Source organism: Papio anubis, chromosome 14 (assembly GCF_008728515.1).
Source record: "Papio anubis isolate 15944 chromosome 14, Panubis1.0, whole genome shotgun sequence".
Taxonomy (NCBI): domain Eukaryota; kingdom Metazoa; phylum Chordata; class Mammalia; order Primates; family Cercopithecidae; genus Papio; species Papio anubis.
In genome coordinates this window covers 50,276,336-50,299,093 of record NC_044989.1, presented here as the reverse complement: position 1 = coordinate 50,299,093, position 22,758 = coordinate 50,276,336, and the positions used below count along the sequence as shown (strand labels likewise).

The following is a 22,758-nucleotide window of genomic DNA, read 5'->3' as shown; positions in this document are numbered from 1 at the left end:
TCCAGTCTTTGTATTTCTTACCAGTTTTGGTAAAGATAAAATGAGAGAATATATGTAAAAATGCAACAAAATGCACAGTGATATATGTTAGAATAATTATTGATTTTATTTTGTTAAATAATTTATCAGCAGTTATTTTAAAACATTTATTCCATCTACAGTGGGACCATGTGCATGCTGTGTTCTCCACAGGTGATTTCTAATCTTATTTACTAGTCCTAACACTTAATTAATAAAAGTTGTTTCTGTATGAACTAGAAAGAGACATTTTCTGATTCCAGAATACCTAAAAGTCATTATCTAAAGGACTCAAAGATCCGATTCACAGCTCAAAGATCCGATTCACAGCATATCACAGAATAGTGCTATCTAAGCCTGAAAGTCATCAGCAAAGGTATTAAAAATGTAGACCTACAAAATATATACATGTAAAAAATATAAAAATATAATTTAAAAGATGTATAAAAATATAAATGTTCCTATTACTAAGTAACCTGTAAAGGACTTAAGGAAAGAAAGCGTTTTTACCCAACATACAGCCACAGGTTTTGACTTGAGTATCACATTGACATTTATCCATTTATTCCTCATTTGCTTAACAAGCATTTATTGAATGTCTAATATAACCAGCCCCTGTGCTAGAAGCTGACGTTCCAAACATGAAGTGGACTGCAGCTCATCCCTTGAGTTGGTAATAATCTAGAAAAAAGAAAAGAAATATACAAACTGTAACAAACACAGAGCTATTTGAATAAGTGCCCCAAATAGCATTATTACAAAGTACTATGGAAACACAATGGAAATAATGACTAACTCTTCCTAGAGGATTTGGAAAGGCTGCAAGAAAGAATAGCATTTGAGCTTGGTACAAAACAATGTGTAGGAGTTTACCAAAATTTTTTATTTAAATGGGAAAAGGGCATCCCCAGATAGAAAAGACAGCATGTTCATGCCAATAAAGATGTTACAGAACATAGCATACTTGAGACAATGTGAAAATTAGAACAAGTCTTTTGAAAAGTAGTTTGACAGGTTGTTTCAAGATCTCTAAAAACACTACGTCTTTAGTCCAGTAATCTCATTTATGGTCATTTATATTATGAGAAAAATACAAAGGAAGAAAAGTGTTATTTACAAAGCAGAAATGCAGAATAGAAATGCGTCCATTATCTAAAAAACACAAAATAGGTATGTACATTACAATACATCCATTTGATTTATTATTCTTTTGCTACTAGAATAATTATGAATATTCTAAATCAAGATGGAAAATGTATGTGCCATTATATAACTTGTAAAACCAAAGAAAATTATATCTTTATTACTATAACTTTTTAAAATTATCTATACAAATAAGAAATGAAGACTTTGAAATAAAAATCAAAACAACAGCATCATCAACAAAAATCATGTAAAGTTTTGTCAAGGTGGTGGGATTTTGAGTGATTTTTAAAAATAGATTTACTTTTTTGTTGTCATAATTTACTAATTCAACTAATAGCTATTGATGATTTCATATGTGCTGGAAGCATTGCTAAACCCTCCAGCTGAAAAGATAAAGAAGTTTATCATTTTAATAATAAATACTAACAATTTTAAAGAAAAGCACTTTATACCTCAATGCCTTTGCTAAAATAATGAACTCTACCATCATTCAAGGCCCAAATTGAATGCAACCTGTTCCATGAAATCTATTGATAATCTATTCATCTCATCATTCGTAATCTTTTTCTAGATTTATCAATCTTCTCTCTGTCCAAATGAAAGACATTGTGTTTAATAATTGAATTGGATGACCCGGCATGTCCAAGTCTGGTGTGATTATCTGCAGGGGATGGTTGGAGAAGAATCTGGTTCTTGACCTTATGTACTTTGGAGAGTGTGTATCTCAAATAAGGTCTAAAACAAAGTCAGGATCACCTGGAGTACGTGTTATACATACAGATTTTCACTCTCATCCCTGAAAATTATAATTCCGTAGATCAGCGTGTATCCAGACGCTTTGCATTTTTAATAAGTACCCTAGATCTTAAGCAACCTGACTTTGGAAAACCTGGCTATAAAATATTGAGCCTTCATTAAATACGTGCATCTGATACTGGAATTTTCCCTTGGAATGCTGTATTTATGTAAGTGTACATATGAAAATATCTTCTGTTCACTGATTTTTAAATATATTCAGTCGAAGCTGAGCTTTGTTTCAAACTCAGATTTCACAGTTTTGTTAATAGGTGACATTCACTCCATGTGGACTCTGTATGTACATATGCTTATGTTCATACATAGGGTTATGAAGTCTTCTGTGGCCTTCTGCATAGGTGTCTTATTTAAGTCATTCTTGTTGCATAAAATATTATTGCTTGGCTTATTATCAAGAGTGGGGAAAGTGGGGAGGAAGAGGATTTACACTTGATAACGTCTGACAAGCTATATTCACGACAAACCAAAGTTTCTCGTATAGTCCATTGTTGTGCCTCAACTACATGTTAAGTTTTATGTTCATTTTTCCTTTTATTCTTTTCTCTCTTCCCTCCCTACTCTTCATTTTCCTTTTCTCTAATTTTCCTTAATTTCTTATAATGGACTTCTCCATGGACTATGGTTTTTTGATTAATGCTTTCATCAATCAGTTAATAAAAATATTTAGCCACTGACTAATGTTTGGTAAAATGCATTGTCCTGAAAGATTCAGTTCCTTATTAACCTTATCCTTTGGGTCTTGAGGTTGGATCCAAGTGAACAATATGTCATCCTTCTGTCAAAGTAAAAGAAATATATAGCCTGCAAAAAGCTCAGAAAATTTAAAAACTGGTTACAGACTGGCAGTAGGAAATCTAGAGATTAGCCTAAAATGAGCATGTTTTGGCACCATTAATCTTTGACCTTAAGCTTTCCAACCTAGAAGTTAGCTAGGAGAAAAACTACAAATAGAAGATTTCTGTACAGTGTACTATTTCATTTTCATGAGTCATCATTTCACATGAAATGGCTGATGACTTTTCTCTGGGTAGATTTATTGTCAAGCAGTTGGGAAGGTTTTGATCTGACTTCAGTAGGTTCTCATCTTATAAAGGAAACTTTACCTCTCTTTAGAGGTCTAGAAACCCATCCTATGAAAACCCCTCCCAAAATAAATTATTTTTGAGCATATACAAAATGGCACTGCCTGTAGATCTGCACATTCATGGTTTCTAATTGCAGCAGTGAGGTAGGAACCAATTCAGCCAAGTGCCCTATTTGTAGGTTCAACAGGGTCATCCTATTCTAAATGCTATGATTTGTACATTTCTTCTATGCACATTAATGTTCCTAGCTCAAAAATATTTTCAATTAAAATATTTCATACTTTATAAAATTCAATATGGGAAACTATCCCTTTATGGATGGCTCTAAGTAATCTGCATTTTTCCTCTCTGCTCTGAAGCTATTATCTGTTCCAATTTCTCTCTTGGTAAACAACTACTACTAAAAACTTACCTTTTTATTTATTTATTTTTAAGCATCCCATTTCTATTCATTAGAAATCTTGTTGATATGGCTTTTCCTAAAGAAGAATTCCAAAGCTGAAATTCCAATATGATCCCAAGGTTCTTAAAGTATGGAAGATGGAATGTTTGTTAACAATGCAGACTCTTGTAATACATCTAAGTTAGAGTGGGAATCGGTCTCCAGGGAAGAGCCCAGAAATCTGGATGTTTAACGTGTTCCTTTTTGGTTCTTATGCTTAATAAATTTTAAGAACAACTATTCTAGAGCACTAGTTCTGATTTGGAGAGAACATTCAAAATGTAGTCATAGACTTTCAATTGCTAGCTTCATGGATATATATGTTATTTAATCCCTCTGTGTCCCAATTTATTTATTTTTAACATTAGCATAATAATTTTCAGGATATGATGTTAATGAAAAGATTGCCTGGGGCCATAGGTGTTTTGTTTCTTTTTGCTTTTTAAAAACCATATGTACCTGGATAAACAACCAGTGTAAGAAAAACGAAACCTACAAGAATACAGTAGCAGAAGAAAAAATATAAGACTGTGGAATTTTACTCACTTGGACATTAATTTCCTTCCTATCTCTAATCCATACTTGCAAATATTAAATTAATAGTTAATAGAAGTTTAATGGTACTCCATGGTCTCAAAGTAGTGCTTCCATTATAAAGAGAAAAAGGAAAAATAATAAAAACCTAGGATAATCTGCTTGGATTTTCCACCACTTCTATTTTTCCCGTCTCTTAAAAACTGAAAACAGTCCAAAATATTTCCCTATGCTATGGCTCCTCTCACCTGGAGTTTACTTTCTGACATATGTCTTTTGACAGTCATCCATGTATCCTATTCATCCCAACTGTAGTGCAAATAGAGATGAGAGTTTGTATTTAAAAAAAAAAAAAAAAAAAAAAACTTCAGCAGCCACTTAAATTCTTCTGAAAGGAGAATACTCAAGGCTTCTTCTTTTGTATTTCATAACCTATAAATACTCATTGGAATATTTTGGAGGATAATACTTCCTCTCCCTGATAGCAAAGGCTTTCCGTGCCTTAATACAGCATCAACATGGGAAAGAGAAGGCTTTGGAGATTTTTGCTATCTCTTATTGAACGTCAACTTTTTCCCTCCCCCTAAGTTTTTGTTTGTTTGTTTGTTTGTTTGAATCTTGGTCTGTCACCCAGGCTGGATTTCGGTAGCATGATCTTGACTTAACTGCAACCTCCACCTCCTGGGTTCAAAAAATTATCCTGCCTCAGCCTCTCAAGTAGCTGAGATTACAGGCACATGCCACCACGTCTGGCTAAGTTTGGAATTTTTAGTAGAGACAGGGTTTCACCATGTTGGCCAGGCTGGTCTCGAACTCCTGAACTTGTGATCCACCTGCCTTGGCCTCCCAAAGAGCTGAGATTACAAGCATGAGCCACCACACTCGACCCCCTTCCCCTAAGTCTTATCCTGGTTGATATCTATGATGATTTTTGAAAGCACCTTGAAATTTGCCAGTATTAGGTTCACTGATTGCTTTGAATGGTAAAGAATGTCACTTTCGCTTAAAATTTAAAACAAATTATTTAACCTCTCTACATTAAAATCCACCATCTCTAAAATGGAGTTGGACTATTCAAGTTGTAAAAATCTATCTAGTTTTAAGAGAATTGTGACATGTAGTGTTCCCCCACACCACAGAGTTTGTAATAATATCCATGGGTTTGTGGCCATCTTTTATGATCATGACCTCTCTTTTCTTTTTATGGCTCTCTCTCTCTCTCTCTCTCTCTCTCTCTCTCTCTCTCTCTCTTTCTCCCTCTCCTCTGCCCTCCCTCCCCCAGCTATTTTTCTGTGACATTTCCAACATTTCCTTTGCAACAAAGGCATTCGTTTTGCTTAAAGCTGCTCCAGCGTCCTAGTGCTTCAACTGGCTGTCTTTGATCCTTGCTGCACTAACCCTGAACACCTGGGGATTAGCATTAGAGGAGTCACAGAAGGAAAAGCACCTGAAGTTAGTCCTGGAAACCCTGTTTTCAGAAACCTTATCTATGGATAGAGAGACTTGGTGGGAGGCTGAGGACAAGAACTGCAGACGTAGTTTCTAAGGGGAGAGGGTGGCACTCTGCCTCCCATGCAAGCTGTGGTGTGGGATGGTCGAAGATAGGATTTATTCACTTTCTTGCTTACAAGGTCACCTTTGTAGAGAAAGTAGCCTAAGAATTATAATTTGAGGGTTACAGAAGTTTCCTCTCCTTTATATATTTCCTTAGCTAGTCCTCCTGTGATCCCTGTAATTAATACATTTTCTTTTTTTGTGGGGACGGAGTCTCACTCTGTCGCCAGGCTGGAGTGCAGTGACGCAATCTTAGCTCACTGCAACCTCTGACTCCCTGGTTCAAGCAATTCTCCTGGCTCAGCCTCCCAAGTAGCTGGGATTACAGGTGCCAGCCACCACACCCAGCTAATTTTCGTATTTTTAGTAGAGATGGGGTTTCACCATATTGGCCAGGATGGTGTTGATCTCCTGACCTCGTGATCCGCTCGACTCAGCCTCCCAAAGTGCTGGTATTACAGGTGAGCCACCGCCCCACTACATTTTCTGGCCATACCTTTAAAAATACAGATATCATGCAGAGCAATAAAGACTTCAAGTATTTGTATTGTTAATTTCAATTAGGTTAATATCTCACTTTGTTTAATTATTTTTAAAAACCTGTAAAGAACAGATAACTTGTCCTATCACAATATTTCAACAAATTGACCCTAATCTCTTTACTAACATACTTTTACCACTAACTTCTACATCACCATCCTTTGAGTTGTCCTCCCGTCGCTTCATCCTCATTTGCTGTTTTTTCCTCTTTTCTGTAACTTATTAAAATTGGAGAAACCCAGGGCTTGGTCCTTGGTCCCCCTCCCTTCTCCATCTAAATCTTGCCACTTTACAAATACATGCTTCACAATACAGAATATATATTTTTAAATCTTTTGGAAAGAAGGTAGAAAAGTTTAGCATTTAGAACATGGTTTCTCTATCTCAGCGCTGTTGACGTTTGGGTCCAAATAATTATTTGTGATAGGGACTGTCCTGTACATTATAGAAAGATTAGCAGCATCCTTGGCCACTATCCACTAGATGCTGCTAGCACCCTCCAGTTTTGACAACCAAAAATGTCACCAAACATTGTCAAATGTTCCCTGGGGGATGGGGTGGAGCAAAATCACCATTCCAAACCACTGATTTATAGCAGTGTTATGTAAAACTCCCAAACCCTTAAATTATTCAAATTATAAGCTTTGACTTAATTTGGCCAATTCATTTTTTTTTGGGGGGGGGCGGTTTGTATCTCTTAAAGTTACAAGAATCTGAATAACAACAAGAGCCAGCAATAGAATCTGTCAGCCAAGTTTTGAGTTTTGGACAACATAAGCTGTTTCTGGGGAGGAAACGTGAAAATTTGTTTTGTCTTTAGCCCTACACCCTTACTGATAAAAATATGGATGTTATTTTGCCTTTGAAGCAGCAATGAACAATACCCTAAATTGAAATTCAAGTTTAGCTCGGCCACTTTTTGCTAATTGCATCCAGCTGAGAAAACTAAGGCTTGGAGAGGTTAATTTGCCCAAGTCTGGGTAAATATACAAATCATTTACTTCTCAGCCCTTTACGTTCATGCCTCAAAGAATCAGACAAAATTTGGGTGAATCGTCACTCTAAATTGTAAATCTCTTAATCCATGTCTGTATTATTATTTGCATTCAGAGATAAAAGAACTTCAGGTTGACGTGAGATGTGAAGGTCTTCAGCTAAGATTGCCAGAAGCTTTATTTTACAATTACCTTCTTGCTCACACCTACACTATTTTCTTTATGTGAAAAAAAGCAGGCCACATACCCTTCCCTCTATCTTCCCTCCTTTCCTCAAGATTTTCCCTGAAAACATCTACCAGTCATGTTATTCTAAACCTTAATGAACATCGGTAACATTATTTTAATTAGTTAATTTTAAATTAGAAAAGTAAACCATAGACTTGAACAAAATGTATAAAATGATACCTAATAAAACTATGTCTCAGTCCTACCTTTGAACTCAGTCTCTCTCCTCAGATGTAGCCACTATTTGGCCACTATTAACTGATAATTTATGTCCTTACAGAAATTTCCTGTAGGTCGGGCAGGGTTGCTCATGCCTATAATCCTAGTACTTTGGGAGGCCAAAGTGGGCGGATCACTTGAGATCAGGAGTTTGAGATCCACCAGGTCAACATGGTGAAACCCCATTTCTACTAAAAATACAAAAAAAAAAAAAAAACCTATCTGGGCGTGGTGGCACTCACCTGTAATCCCAGCTACTCAGGAGGCTGAGGCAGAAGAATCTCTTGAACCTGGGAGGCAGAGGTTGCAGTGAGCCTAGATCCCACCACTGCACTCCAGCCTGGTTGAGAGAGCAAGACTCCATCTCAAAAAAAAAAAAAAAAAATCTTCTGCATATGCAGCCATTTGTGTGTGTATACATGCATGTGTTGTGTAAGTATAGCCTATACAAAATTTAAATTTTATGGGTTTAATTTTCATTCCAATGTATCTGACAAATCTCTTCATATAAGGACATATGATTTACCACATTGTATTTTACAGATGACGAGTATTTCACCTGTAAGGCTATATCATAGTTTAATCAGTTTACTATCAGTGATTAAGGTGGTTTCTAGTTTGGGGCTATTACAGTGCTGTAATGAATAGGTTTAGTGTTGATGTTTTCTTCTTATTTTCTTTTTGATGACAGGTGCTCTGAGTCATAATATCATTTAAGAATAAAGTTTGTTGAGAATTATGTTATTATTGAATAGTCTGAATAAATAGAAAAAACACATGACATCTATTTTAAAAATCTTGAAAAATGCTTTATTATTTCCTGATAGTCAATACTGAATGAAAGAAATTTGCAGAAAAACTCGACAGGGTTCAATCTTTCAGGAATGTGTTTAGTTTAAAAAACAGTTGCCAAGACAAATTGAGCTTTGGAATTTCAGCATTCTACAACTCGTAAGCTTTACTTATGAGGCACACCTATCAATGTTAATTCTGATACACTTTTTTTCCCTAAATAGTGTTGCCTGACTCTAAAAGATGTTAGAATTAATTCTTTCAAATGCATGAATAGCAGGAAAACTGGGCAATGAAAAGCAATAAAAGTGCCAGGGTGGCTAGGGTACTTTTTCTTCTAGAAATTTTATTCCTGAAGATTGTTTTATGCTACTTTTGAGCTTTAAAAAAAAATCTCCATGATACTGTCATTTGAAACACACACTGGTCTCATCACTTATAGCCTACCCTGTCAGACTGTATATATAATCATCCCAGTTACATTGAGGAAGTGTGTAAACATATCTGTTATTACAGTATGATCACTGAAAACAGATGTATTTGGGGATATATTTCCATATGGTATTCCAGATGTGTAGTCCTTGCTTACCAGATAGCTATTGTAAATTTCAGAGAAAAGGCAGCAAATAAGTACATATTTTCATCATTGAATAATAATTCGTTCTTCAGACTTTGGGAAACAGGATGTGCATCTTTTGGTGCTTGTTTTTATTTTTAATGATTGATAAAATGACATATTTATTGGGACTTAAATTGTCTTTAAAGAGGAACCGTTGTAATTGGCAAAAGAAAAAAAAAAAAAGCCTAAGAATGTATTTCTTAATGTTGCATAATTGTCTTTACAAACTCATCCCATAAAAATACTCATTATAAACATGGTATTCAAAAAATGTCATTCATTAACTTACAAATAAAATTATAATTACAATTATAAGGCTTCGAGGAGATTCTGCTGGGAGGGTTGCATGCTAATTGCACAGTTTAAGTCTTCTAATTTAATATTAGGCAAAAAAGATGATAATTATCTCAAGAAAAACACATAACAGTTTAAGAGCTGGGGGAAAAAAAAAGTTTCCCTTCTGCTTAGCAATCACACTGGATTAGAATGTAATATACAGAAAATGTTCGTGCATGAAAATTAGCCTTTCTTTGGGTCAGGGGTTTAGAAGGAGGTCTGTTTCCCTATGCGGTCTCCTTAGGGGAGCAAATTCAAAAGCAACGACTTCTTAAGACTTTTTGAGCGGTGCCGGGCTGGGCTGTGTACCAACAGCCTCGTCAACTGCAGACGGAACTGCAGCATCCCTTCCTGCCGTAGCGCGTCAGCCATTGGCTCCTCAGTGACACGTGACTGATAGAGCCTTTTCTGTGTCTTTTCTCGCCCATCTGTGTGCAGGGCACTGATAGGCCGGGCTGATGCGCAGGCAATTTATCATCTTGATCTCCCACTGAGTCAGGGAGCTCTCCTGTCACCAGTATTGATTTCAGAGGATGGACTAAATTTCCTAGGATTTCCATTAAGAATTAAGAAAAAAGCTCTAAGCACGCAGGGTAGCCAGACAGACATGGATATGAGATGGCACTGTGAAAACTCGCAGGTAGCTTCTTCTGTCACAGCCGCTGCTGAGCACAGCTTAGATCTGCAGCATGCAGGGTTTAAGATACCAGAAGCCTAAAAACAATAATAATGAAAATAAGAATAAACTCATTTGGATAAACTAATTTTAAGATTTATGTTAAAATATTTCTTCTTGAAGATTGCATGTCAAATTTATGCATGCTGTATGTGAAATGTAGAAAGGTTGTTTTAAATTTTAAAATGTCCTTAAACCCTGAGCATGGTTGCTTCTAGTTTTATCTGCTGCTGCTTTTTGTGAGCTTCAGGGGTTTATCAGCATGCTTGTGGCAAAAACAACCAAAACGTGTGTGTGTGTGTGTGTGTGCATATGTATGTATATATGTATTAACTTAGTTCAAGTGAAAGCATGAATAAAAGCTGCTTTCAATACTTGCCAGACTGCTTTGTTAATGTTAATGACTTGGTGAAAATTTTGCTTAAATATGCTTGGATTCTGACCATGCATGCTTTTGTGGCAGAGTGGGATTTTCATGAGCATTTGTAAAGATGGAATGTCTGAATTAAATGCATGTATGGTAAACCAGAAAATGTATTAGTGATCAATGATTAAACCTGATTAATGTAAATAATTCATGATAAGATATTAGTAACATTTACTTACATTAATTCTGCTTACTGAAAAGCATGTCTAGGATAATGGAAGTGTTTATATTTCTGAAATATTAATTTTGATTACTTCAACAATAGTAAGATTTTAATTTTCTAAAATGCTTCCCAGATGAAATAATTAAAAACATTTTTTAAGAAATTATATCCTAGAAGAGGATTCTAAACTGCTCTTTGTATGTGAGAGACCATGTTCATGTTCGTGTGTGTGTGAATTCCTTGGGGAATTGTTTGATACCCTCCTAGCTAGTCCTTATTCTCGAGAAAAGCAAAAATGCCTTGGCATTCAAACATTGCCTAGGCCTGTGGGGAATTAGAGCTAGCAGAAGCAAGAGTATAGACAGATGGGATTGGCATGCTTGGAGTGAGTGGAGACAATAGGTGGGGGTGGAGCAGATGGAGGACAGAAGGGATTGCATATCAGAAAAAGGGTAGGAGGGTGCCCTTAGGGAAGAGTGTGCTTAATAGTGAAGGAAGCCTGGCCTCTCTTTTCAAAGGATCTTCTGATTGCATCTTCATTTAATTAGGAGACAGAATGTCATGTCTGTGGTGACAACTATTTTCATTAAACTAGATAGTCCTTGCTTCATGAAGGAAAGAAATTCCATGAATGGAAGTTGCTTTACCAGATTACAAATAGTGTGTTGTCTGTTTGTGGTGTTTGTCACATTTTTCTGTTTGCCAAGTTCAGGAGAAGCAGAAGTGAAATTAACATTAGGCTTTTGTATTATTTTAGTTAGTAGCATCTAAATATAAATGTGGCAATTCATACTAAACTTATTTACCAGACTTTGGATGATTCAAGCATCTATAGGGTTTACCAAATTTGTCCCTAAAGAAGTTTTCAATTCTGAAAATGTTTAGAGCCATGCTAGGTAATCTGCTCTTATGTGACTTCTGGCTTTTTAATAGATGGCCATTTACAGAATAACTTTTGAATGTTTTATTTAAGTATGTGCTGATTTTATTATGCAGCATGGAGCCTGACCAATAGCCAGTTCAAATTCTGAAATGAAATTAATCTTTCAGCAGCCTCCATCAAGCCTTCTGTCACCCCAGCTCCCAGAGAACTGGACACAGCTTTTACCCAGAAAAGTCATAGGACTGAAGGAGGATGAAAATCAACTTACTTCTGAATCCTCTGATTTTAATGACTCTTACAAAATTCTAGTTGAACCCAGATAAAATTTTCAGTCCTAAGTGCAAATTAATCTGACAAAAATCATGCTTCTAAAATGTAACAATGAAGCACAAATTTAAAATGTTTAAATGCAATCGTTTGGGTTACCCACAGCTCACTTGTCAATTATCTAGTGGATTTTGTATTAATATATGTAGAGAATTTCCATTCTCCAAAGAAAGTTTCCATTCTCAAAAAAGTTCTTTTGACTTAATTTTTGAACCTTGGCTTGAGAAGAAATAATGACTTAGACAAGAAGAAAAAAATTTTTCCTTTTGGTACCTTAAGGTAAATTCAGGATAATATACTCACATCATTATACTAGTTTTCCCAAAGTTGAAGAATAAAGCCAACTTATTTCTGCTGTTGTTTCCTTCATATTCTATCCTTAGAAATTAATGGAAAAAATTTATTAAGCAGCAATATGCTTCTTACTTGGCAAATTCCCTGTAACATTTTTAGAAAGAGTCTCCAGACCGATCTTTGGACAGATATTTATGTTATGGAGAGTAGACTGCTGTTCATTGAGCAAAATTACCCAGTAATAAAGGATAAATATTTTCATTGACTTTGCACAATCAAGGTTGCCCAGTAGGCTAAGAGACACATTCTTCTTATGAGCAGAATGGAATGAAACTAGAAGAGCCCTGAACTGTTATTAAATGTCTGGTTACAATAGCATTTGGGCTCAAGTGCCAAGCAAATTTCTCACCAACACATTAACTAGGGAAATGCTTACATATTTACAAAATAATTAGTGATGTAACATCGCATATTAAAGATGTTCTGGGTAGTTATGATGAAATGCTACTGTCTGTGTCACTTCCATATGCTTCTTTAATTTATGAAATGTGTTTATACCACAGCATCTGGGTGCATTTATAAAGTACGAGGACAATCAATTAACTATATGAAGGATGCAGTAACCAGAATGCTAATTGATAGGAAAAGCCCTCTTAGCTGACACTTTTTAGTTTTCAAATGGGAAAAAAGCATGTAGCCAAGTACTTTAGGCCTTTGTCTATATTAAGTTTAAATATTTCAAGAACTCAGCTTATACTCTGCCCATTTAGAAAATGACATTTAAATGAGATTTCACCCTATCAAAATTAGTGCTCTTAATTCTAGTATTATGAACACTACCAAAATCCACAACTGAATAGTGTTAATGAATATTTAATCACACTTAGATCAAGTGGTGCCTTTTATTATTTAGTCTTCTCTTTTACCTCCCATTTTCCTAGTTCCCAGTGTTTTATTCCTCTGCTGCTTTTCCTGTGATTTATGGACTCAAACACCAATAGACAGAAAAAAAAATGGCATCCATTTGCTCCAGAACTTGAGATTATTAAACATAAACAATAATCTTTGTGCAAATTCAAGATAGTATAGTGACACCAAGTTTAGATTTATACTTTCTTTAGCATTTAAATTTTTAAAATTTACACTACATTTACCAGTATTGACCCCAAAAGACTGATTTTACCTTCTGCTATCTTATTTACATTTACTTGACAGCTGATATTTGAATCTCCTGAAGGCCTCCTTCCCTCATCACTCTAGCACAGAGAATGGAGCTAAGGACAATATTGTGGAGTAGGTAGGCAATTTCCAGTACACAGAATAACTGGAGAGAGTCACAGACAATTATATGTTCATGGATATCTCTAGGGTCTTTTGGCACATTAAAGACAATATGAATTCAAACTGAGTAACAGCTATTAAAAAGCAGAAATATATGAGAGATAGTTTATATTTTTACATCATAAACTATGTGTATTATCACTACCCATTTCCATTTGCTCCTCAAATTTTCACCTTTATTTTAATTCATTTGATTAACCATAAGTAACTACCTCAGAATTATTTCCCAAAAACCAATGATACATATTTTTTCAATGTTGTTGTATATGTTTTTTGATCTGTGGATTAAGCCACAATTCATTTTCATGGGAATAAAAAATATTCAAATACTTGTTTTACTATTTTCCCATAACTATAATGTACAGCCTTTTGTTTAAAGTCTCCATTACTTTAAGTATTCATTACTTTGAAAGACAAAAACTATATATCATGGTGGGAATGACTTGAATATTATTTTGAAGAGCCAAAATAAGTCAGTTCTCAAAAGAAATCAGGTCTGCAGTCTCTATGCTCTCACCTTTGTTTCCCCTGCTTTTTTATTAAAATGTAATGAGTTTTGTAGGACTCCACCATCTTGGCTCTAAGACTATTTCAGATTTTTGATGAAAAACATGATTACATAAGTTCACAGCGTAAATTTAATAGTAAAGTCATGGGTAAAGTGAAGGCTTAACAGTATAGGGAAATGCCATTACCTGGCTGACTTAACATCGTTCAAGTTGAAAACTCTACAGGAATATAGCAGTCTATGGCCATACCACACTGAATACACCCAGTCTCATCTGATCTCAGAAGCTAAGCAGGGTTGGCGCTGGTTAGTACTCAGATGGGAGAGTGTATCAAAGACAAAAGTCTTTCCTAATCAGTCGTCCAGTGAAATGAATTTACCTATAATGAAAAAAAACTTTCTATTCAAATGTATAGATTATATAAAATAAAATGTATGTATAATAAGGTATAATTACATATATAAAACTAAGGCTGCCATTATGACTTCAAAACCATTTTATTGTCAAATCAAACCTTTTGCATATAATTTTGATTTTTTGTAAAGTGCTTTATTTTGAAGTTGCATATGTATAGACTCAGGAGTCAATTCTCAATTTTCCATGTATGAACTGTCTACATATTGGATTAGTTTGCATGATTAGATGTGCTTTTTGGATCAGTTACCCTCCATTGGCTTCAAAATCATTGTTTTAGTTATATACCATGCATCTGTCCATTAGCACATCTAGATTGAGTGGATCATCTACTGTTTAGATTTGTAGTGGGACTACAACATTTGTATAAATTGTGTGTCTATATAAAACATTGCTAAATATGTAGATATTAAATAATAGGCTTAAAAGTACATATAGCAAGCCAAAAATTTGGCAGGGAATAGCTACTCTTGGATGCAACTTTTGGTTGAAAAGTCATCTGCATAGTTAGTTTGTATTCATTCTCTTTATTCATTAAAATTAGCCATTGTTGCTAAGTGTTTTTCTTTAGAAAAAGTAAATTGGACCCTTTGGCATAACTGCATAACTGTCTCAGACCCTTATGGTATAATGGAGCATTCTTATAAATTGCTCTAGCAATAATTCTTTGCCTGATTCTACTTCCTTCGGTAGCTCTTAATTTTCTTTTCTTTTTGGTGGGATGGAGTCTGTGGGTGAGTGTGAGTAGGTCTAGGCAGTAAATGAGGATCTGGCCTTAGGTGAAACAATTTTGAATAAGTAATAATAATTATATAAACTATCTACTCCTGATACTGGAATGGTCATCAATACTATTATTTTCTCAGTAAGTAGCTTAAAATATGGTGAATAATTATGGGATATTTTGTGAACCATTCATTAAAACTGACTGAAATGATACCTAGGTGTAATACATTAAACTGAATAGCTCTTGATTGCTTTACAAAACTTCAAGCTAGAGAAAAGGAAGCTAAGGTCACTTCTTAAAGACATCCACTACAACAAGTGTTTTCTAGATTCCTGACTTTCTAGTTTTCCACATAGTAAGATTTCAATTGCAAGAGAAGGTGTCATTTTAAACAGAAGGCTTCTCCTGCAATAACAAAATAAATACTGACTCCAGCCTATTTCACTCTACCTAGCAATTCCCTAAATGATGCATCTACTGTTTTCAGTACTTTAGGAAGAGATATGAAAGTTTAAATTGAAAAGATTAAGTAGAAAAGTATATGCTTGTTTTATTTGAAACTCTAAAATGGGAGGACATTTTCAAATACATGTCATTCAAACAAAGATAATACATGTTTTATGTCTATAAACATAACAAAAGTGGGGGAAGAATTTGTAAGTTGCTTGTTTTGGTTGTGGTTGTATTTCTTTTTCTTTGTTGAATGTATCTGCATCATTTTTTAAAAAGAGAATGTATTTATAAATACCACAGTTTTGTCATCTTATATGTAATATATGGGAGTTAATCAGATCAGCACACTTTTTTATTTTAAAAATAAATATTTTAATTCAGAATAATTTGAGATTCTAGAAATGTCATAAACGTATTTTAGAGAATTCTCTTTTTGTTCATTTTTCCCTAATGTGAATATGTCCTATAACCCATTGTACGTATGTCAATGCTAAGAAATTAACATCTGGTTAATTTTAATCACTTTTTTAAGGTGAATTACTTTTGAAAAGTGATTTACTTTTACAATTCTTGTGTCATAGATACCACTGAGTGTTAGAAGACTACTTTGGGAAATTTATCACTGGGTTCGATAAATTGCCTAAGAGAATCCACCAATTGCCTAAGAGAATCCTCTTCACTGGATTCCTCAGATTTCCATTTGGAAACATTCAATCAAATATTTTAGGAGTAAAAACAATTAACAGGAAAGCAGTTCTTTGTTTGTACCTGTTTTTTTCTTTCTAACCTTTTAAATGTTGGATTTTTCTGAAGTTGGTCTCAGAATCTCCTTTTCTCTTTTGGTTTCGTTGGGAAATCTATAAGATCTCCAGCCCAGAATTCTCTTCTCAACTTCAGATCTACCCTTACAACTGCTATCAGTTCACTTCAAATTCAACATGTCCCAATGTGAACAGATTACTCTTTGGAGCTTATCTAATTTTAGAGCATTTTCTTTTAATTGATTTATGTGAAGACATTGTACTGGAGAAAGTTCTACATCTACTGGTGAAGACTTAATGGCTTAATCTTCTGACACTTGATTTTCTTGTTTGTAAGGTGAGGAGTTCGCAGCTCTAACATTTCATGATTTTGGAGTGTGAATAAATGTGTTTCCTTTAAAAAAAAAAAAGAAACATTTTAAAGAACATTGGTCTTATAAACAGGCTATTTTTCATTTTGTTGAATTATCTCACCTGGATTTTGAGATGAATCTGCATCTGAGATTTTCTTATGAGATTGTCATGTTGAAAATTTTTATTTTGAAGATAGTGCCAGAAAAATTGTCACATCTAGCATTAATTATAGGGCAAACTCATTTTCCATTTCCATAATGAAGAATACAGACGCTCATTTCAAATCCCAGAAACACAATAGGAAGAAATAACATCTCTTCATCTTGAAAATGAGGAAAATTTTCTCGGTGTTGTATCTCAAAAGCAGTCACACTTCAGTGAAAACGAAGGTATGGGGGCCTATATTGATCATTCCCCTTGTGCTTCCAAACTTCCAGCTTTGCTAATTTGGAATGATTTCAAACTATTTTTTTATACAATGGATGCCAAAAGAGCAAACTTACTCACTGTAAGTGAAAATGTTTATTACCAAACGTCAAGAAACTTTGATTCTCTCTCTGGTATTCATAAGAAGAATACCACTGTGGTGTAAAATCACACCAGCTGAATCTGCTAAATAATTGCCCATGTGAATGATATACCTATTGTGTGTATTTTTAGTCTTTATATCAATAAATATTTGATAGAGTGCTGCATGCTCTGTACTAGAAGTCCTTCTTCCCCAAATCAGTTTCAGATTCTCTTTTAAGAAATAAAGTACAGTGTGGTTCCTAATGAAGTGGGAAGGAAAGCAATTGACAGCACAGCCTGAGAAACATTCTTACCACTGATAAAGATTTGTGGAAAAATAAATTTCAAAACTGCCAATTGAGATCCTCTGAGAACAAGGCGTTGTAAGCATTTTTCTATAAATGTGAAAGAGAAAGTCTATATTAGGAACAAAAGGTTAGTTGTGTAGGACAAATTATTTTTATGGCTCTTCACAATTTGTATATAAAAACTTAGGCCAGGCATGGTGGCTCACACCTGTAATCCCAGCACTTTGGGAGGCCAAGGCGAGTGGATTGCCTGGGTCAGGAGTTCAAGACCAGCCTGGCCAACATGGTAAAACCCCATCTCTACTAAAACTACAAAAAATTAGCTGGGTGTGGTGGTGGGCGCCTGTAAACCCAGCTACTTGAGGGGCTGAGGCAGGAGAATTGTTTGAACCTGGGAGTTGGAGATTGTAGTGGGCCAAGATGTCCCCATTGCACTCCAACCTGGAAGACAGAGGCACACTCTGTCTCAAAAAAAAAAAAAAAAAAAAAAAGATTATATAGCTTGCTTGCATCTATAATAATTAGAAACCTTAGGCAGAAAAAAGTTGTTCCTAGACACAAGGAAACATAATTAGAACTTTGAAACCGGACATAGTGACTCATGCCTTTAATCCCAGCACTTTGGTAGGCAAAGGCAGGTTTGAGCTCAGGAGTTTGAGACCAGCCTGGGAAACATGGTGAAACCCTGTCTCTACCAAAAATACAAAAAATAGCCAGGCACGGTGGTGCGCACCTGTCAGGGGGCTGAAGTGGGAGAATCACTTGAGCCCAGGAGATGGAGGTTGCAGTGATCTGATATTGCACCACTGCACTCCAGACTGGGTGACAGAGTGAGACCCTCATCTCAAAAAATAAAGTAAAATAAAGCACTTGGACATTTATCATTTCAAGACTTTTAAATTTTATTTTATTTATTTATTTTTTGAGATGGACTTTCGCTTTTGTTGCCCAGACTGGAGTGCAGTGGCACAATCTTGGCTTACTGCAACCTCCACCTCCCAGGTTCAAGCGATTCTCCTGCCTCAGCCTCCCTAGTAGCTGGGATTACAGGCACCCGCCACCATGTCCAGCTAATTTTTTGTATTTTTAGTAAAGACGTGGTTTCACCATCTTGGCCAGGCTGGTCTCAAACTCCTGGCCTCAGGCAGTCCACCCGCCTCAGCCTCCCAAAGTGCTGGGATTACAGATGTGAGCCACTCCATGCCCAGCTTTTTTGCTGGAGTACAATGGCGTGATCTTGGCTCACTGCAACCTCCACCTCCCTAGTTCAAGCAATTCTCCCGCCTCAGCCTCCTGAGTAGCTGGCATTACAGGTGCACGCCACCACACCTGGCTAATTTTTTGTAGTTTTAGTAGAGATGGGGTTTCACCATATTGGCCAGGCTGGTCTCCATCTCCTGACTTCAGGTAATCCATCTGCCTCATCCTCCCAAAGTGCTGGGATTACAGGTGTGAGCCACCGAAGACTTCTTAATATATGGAAGATGCATGCAGTGATTACATTTTAAATTTTAATTTTCTGTCAAAATCTAAACAGAAACTATTTACCTCCCACAAGGATTCAATGGATGTTCTGGGAAACCAGCAGTTTGGAGCATAAATTGATATGTATAGTAGAAGTGTAGCTTTTAATGTAATCTTATAATGATAGATTTGACTTCCAGAAAATAGTTAGCTCAAACACTTCATCTTTAAAGCATTCCCTGAACTTCAGACTTCAAAGCTTTAGAACTGTATTGTGCCTCTGTGGGACTAGGGAGAGAGCAGGGTGAGAATGAGGTGCGGTGAGGTGTGGCCTCATAACTTCTCAGCCAGCTGTTTTCATTATGGACACATAAACTAGAGGCCTGGTTATGTTACAGCAGCTCTGGAACACGTGACCGATTCAGCATCTGTTAAATATTTTATTCTTTTCTAATAATTCCTCCCACTATTTAAAATTTACTGATAGTATTAGCTCTGGAAAAAGTATTAATGGATTCTGAAAGGGATTCGTCATTTAATTCACCATTCTTAGACATTTTAATGAAGGTAATTGAGAAACTGCCTGAGTTTGTTTTACCCTGTTTTGTTTGGTGAAAGATGTTCAAGGATGGGGGTGGGAGGGATCTTCTAACTGCACATTTCTGTTCTGTGTCTGAAGGTTTGGTATTTATGAGGAGTAAAGTCTTTTGCTTCTTTTCTCTTAAGCCGCTTTCTAGAATACTGTAATCAAGACTTATTTCACATCTCATTGCGTGAGAGATTCATTCTACTTTCCTAAATATGAAATAACTGTATCGTAGATGTCACTTGTAAAATGGACAGAGACACTCTGCCACCACCCAAACATAGGTGGAGGAACTCTTTTCTTAGCTTTTCTCCTTCCTTCTGCTCATTCTCCTTCTTATTTCCCATTTGCTTTGCCTCTTTTCTTCTATTTTGCCTACACCGGAACTCTGCTAGTGGCATCTACTGTCTTTTTTCTGCCCCATTCCTGTCACTTGAAAGACAAATTTTGAAGCCAATACATAGCAATAAAACTTCTAAGTCACTAGCCATTATTTTTAGACCACATGGAAGTCAGGAAAATTCACTGAATTCTGTGACATTAAAAGAAAGCATGTTGAGCACAATTGAATTCTCAGATAAATAAAGATTCTGCAGGATTTGAGGACTGAAAAATAAGATTACACATTGTAGGGGTAGCTAATTGGGCAGAAATGGCAGCATCCTCAGGATATAAATAATGGAAAATTAATTTTTAGTGAATCCCTGATATTTCCTGTTTTGTCAGTTTCATTTTATTCGTATTTTGTTTTCATTTTCTTTTTTTACTATATGTCCTTATTTATTTATTTAGAGACATGCTCTCACTTCGTTGCCCAGGCTGAGTGTAGTTTCATGATCATCGCTCACTGCTGTCTCCATATCCTGGGCTCAAGGGCTCCTCCTGCCTGAGCCTCCTGAGTACACTGGGACTACAGGCACAAGCCACCAAGCTTCGCTATTTTTTTTTTTTTCCTTTTTAGTAGATGTGAGGTCTTGCTATGTTGCCCCGGCTGATCTGGAACTCCTGAGCTCAAGTGATCCTCCTGCCTCCGCCTCCCAAAATGCCAGTATTACAGGGATGAGCCACCATGCCTGACCATTTTCTCTTTTAAATCAAGTACATAATTTTTTGGTGGTGAAATTTTTAGTTATTTCATGTCTTAATTTCAGGATTTAATATTCAGAGATAAGTGACAAAAAAAATAGACAAAAATGGTGTCACTAGTGATAACATGTGACAATATCTTTACCTTGAGTAATGGTGAAATAGTCAATATTGTAACTACATTAAAAACAATAGTTATTTCAGGTAACAACTATAGTTTTTAGCAGAAAAGTAAATTGTATGTAACCAATTAATTTTGCTCCATTAATAAAACATCAGGCTGTATGTATGACTGTATGTATGACAGGCTGACAACTGTATATTGTCATTTTATCTCTGACTGTCAATAAGCCATTTCATGAAAGAGAAGATTACGTATGTATGTATGTATTATGTATGTATGTATTTATTTATTTCTAAAACATCCTACTTTGAAATAATTATAGATTCATAGAATGTTGCACAGAAAGATACAGGGAGATCCCTCTACTCCTCAACCAATCTCGTTGCCATGTTAACATCTTTCTTACCTGTAGTCCAATATCAAAACCAGAATGTTGATATGGGTACAAATCATAGAGCTTATTCAGATTTTGTCAGTGATGCATGCACTCATTTGCGTGTTTGTGTTTGTATATGTGCATGTGTAGCTCTATGCAGTTTTTTGTTTGTTTTGTTTTGTTTTGTTTTTTTGAGATGGAGTCTCGCTCTGTCACCCAAGCTGGAGTGCAGTGGCATGATCTCAGCTCACTGCAACCTCTGCCTCCCAGGTTCAAGCAATTCTCCTGCCTCAGCCTCCTTAGTAGCTGGGACTACAGGCGCCTGCCACCATGCCTGGCTAATTTTTGTATTTTTAGTAAAAACGGATTTCACCATGTTAGTCAGGATGGTCTTGATCTCCTGACCTCGTGAGCCACCATGCCTGGCTTCTATGCAATTTTATCACATGTGTAGCTTCTTGTAACCACCACCTCAATCAGGATATTAACCTCTACCATTACCACAGGACTCCCTTGCGTTACTCTCCATCATTGCATGGGAGATGTGAAAAGTCATCTACTCTAACCTACTTATATTAGGATGAGGAGTGATTTATCCCAGATCAGTGGGTTAGAATGCTGATAGAACTCTTATCAAATCTTAGATTACTATTTATTGTCCTACACTAGTTTCAGGCATTACACATTACATTCTCAATTTGTAAAGTAGGCAGTTATTCAGCAAGTTTAAAGATAAAAGACTTGAAGCAACAAAACTTTTACAGAGTCATTACAATTCTCAATTTAAAAAAAAATCCAGATCTCTATTATGGGATGCAAATGGGTTAAGAGAACATTTAACAGTCAATTGAAGCATTAGATTAGTATTCAGACAAAGTGTCTGTATCATAGAGATAATCCATGTTGCTTCATCGGAACTCAGGATGGTTCCTGAAGGGTAAGGAGGCAGTTGGTTGATATCTATGAAGAAACTCTGAGATTTAGCTACAAATTATATAATCAGTACTCTCCACCCAAGGAATTTAAGACCTATTCCCTCCCCTTCGTATACCACAAACACAAAAATATTTTTCTTTTTTCTTTTTTTTTAGTGTTAGGGTCTCACTGTGTTGCCCAGGCTGGAGTCAAGTGACCCTCCTGCCTCAGCCTCCTCAAGGTGACTGGGACTAGAGGTGTGTACCACCACACCCAGCCACACCAGATATTTCAAGAATTGTTTTTCCCTTACAGTTTCCCTTTATATTTTAGTTATCATTGATAAAATGATTAGGATGAGGTTGTGGGGAGAGAGTTGGGAACTGGGGTGTCACACCACATAAGTTGATCCACTAACCTGTTTCATATCCGCTTTGGAAATATTTTTGGTGCTACTCACCTTTGGAAGTAAGTATGGCTATTAACGTGTAGAAGAGCATTTATTTGGAAAGAGTGTTGGACTTTTCTACTGTATCAGCATCACAGAAATCAGATGTAAAGACCCATAGGCTAATTTGTCCTATTTCCACAGAAATTTCACTGACTATTTTTCAAAAGGCCTAATCTATTTTTGTTTAAAATAAATGAGAATTCAATGCAGATTCTTGTTAGGACTTGAAACTGCTGATTGTTATGTTTTCTGGGTTGTTTTTCTTTTTAGATCTAGTTGACAGTT

At 35.8% G+C, this 22,758-nt stretch overlaps 1 protein-coding gene and 1 long non-coding RNA gene across 35 annotated transcripts in view; one reads left to right on the top strand and one right to left on the bottom strand.

Annotated features, from left to right (window-relative positions):
- The window catches only part of NRXN1 (neurexin 1), a 1,145,126-nt gene that overhangs the window by 1,078,967 nt on the left and 43,401 nt on the right, over nucleotides 1-22,758 (top strand). For 2 of the 34 annotated variants that reach the window (XM_017948078.3, XM_017948077.3), the window contains exon 1: nucleotides 7,974-9,964. The exons of the other annotated variants lie outside the window; for them this stretch is intronic. In XM_017948078.3, the coding sequence (XP_017803567.1) occupies nucleotides 9,932-9,964 (33 nt within the window). In that variant the 5' untranslated portion in view covers nucleotides 7,974-9,931. Of the gene's footprint in view, nucleotides 1-7,973; nucleotides 9,965-22,758 lie in introns of those variants that run through there. 34 annotated transcript variants of the gene reach the window in all.
- LOC108581849 lies at nucleotides 566-3,558 on the bottom strand. Its single transcript, XR_002516883.2, has 2 exons — nucleotides 3,478-3,558; nucleotides 566-699 (listed from the first exon to the last, which is right to left on the bottom strand). It is a non-coding gene; the product is annotated as an uncharacterized LOC108581849 (long non-coding RNA).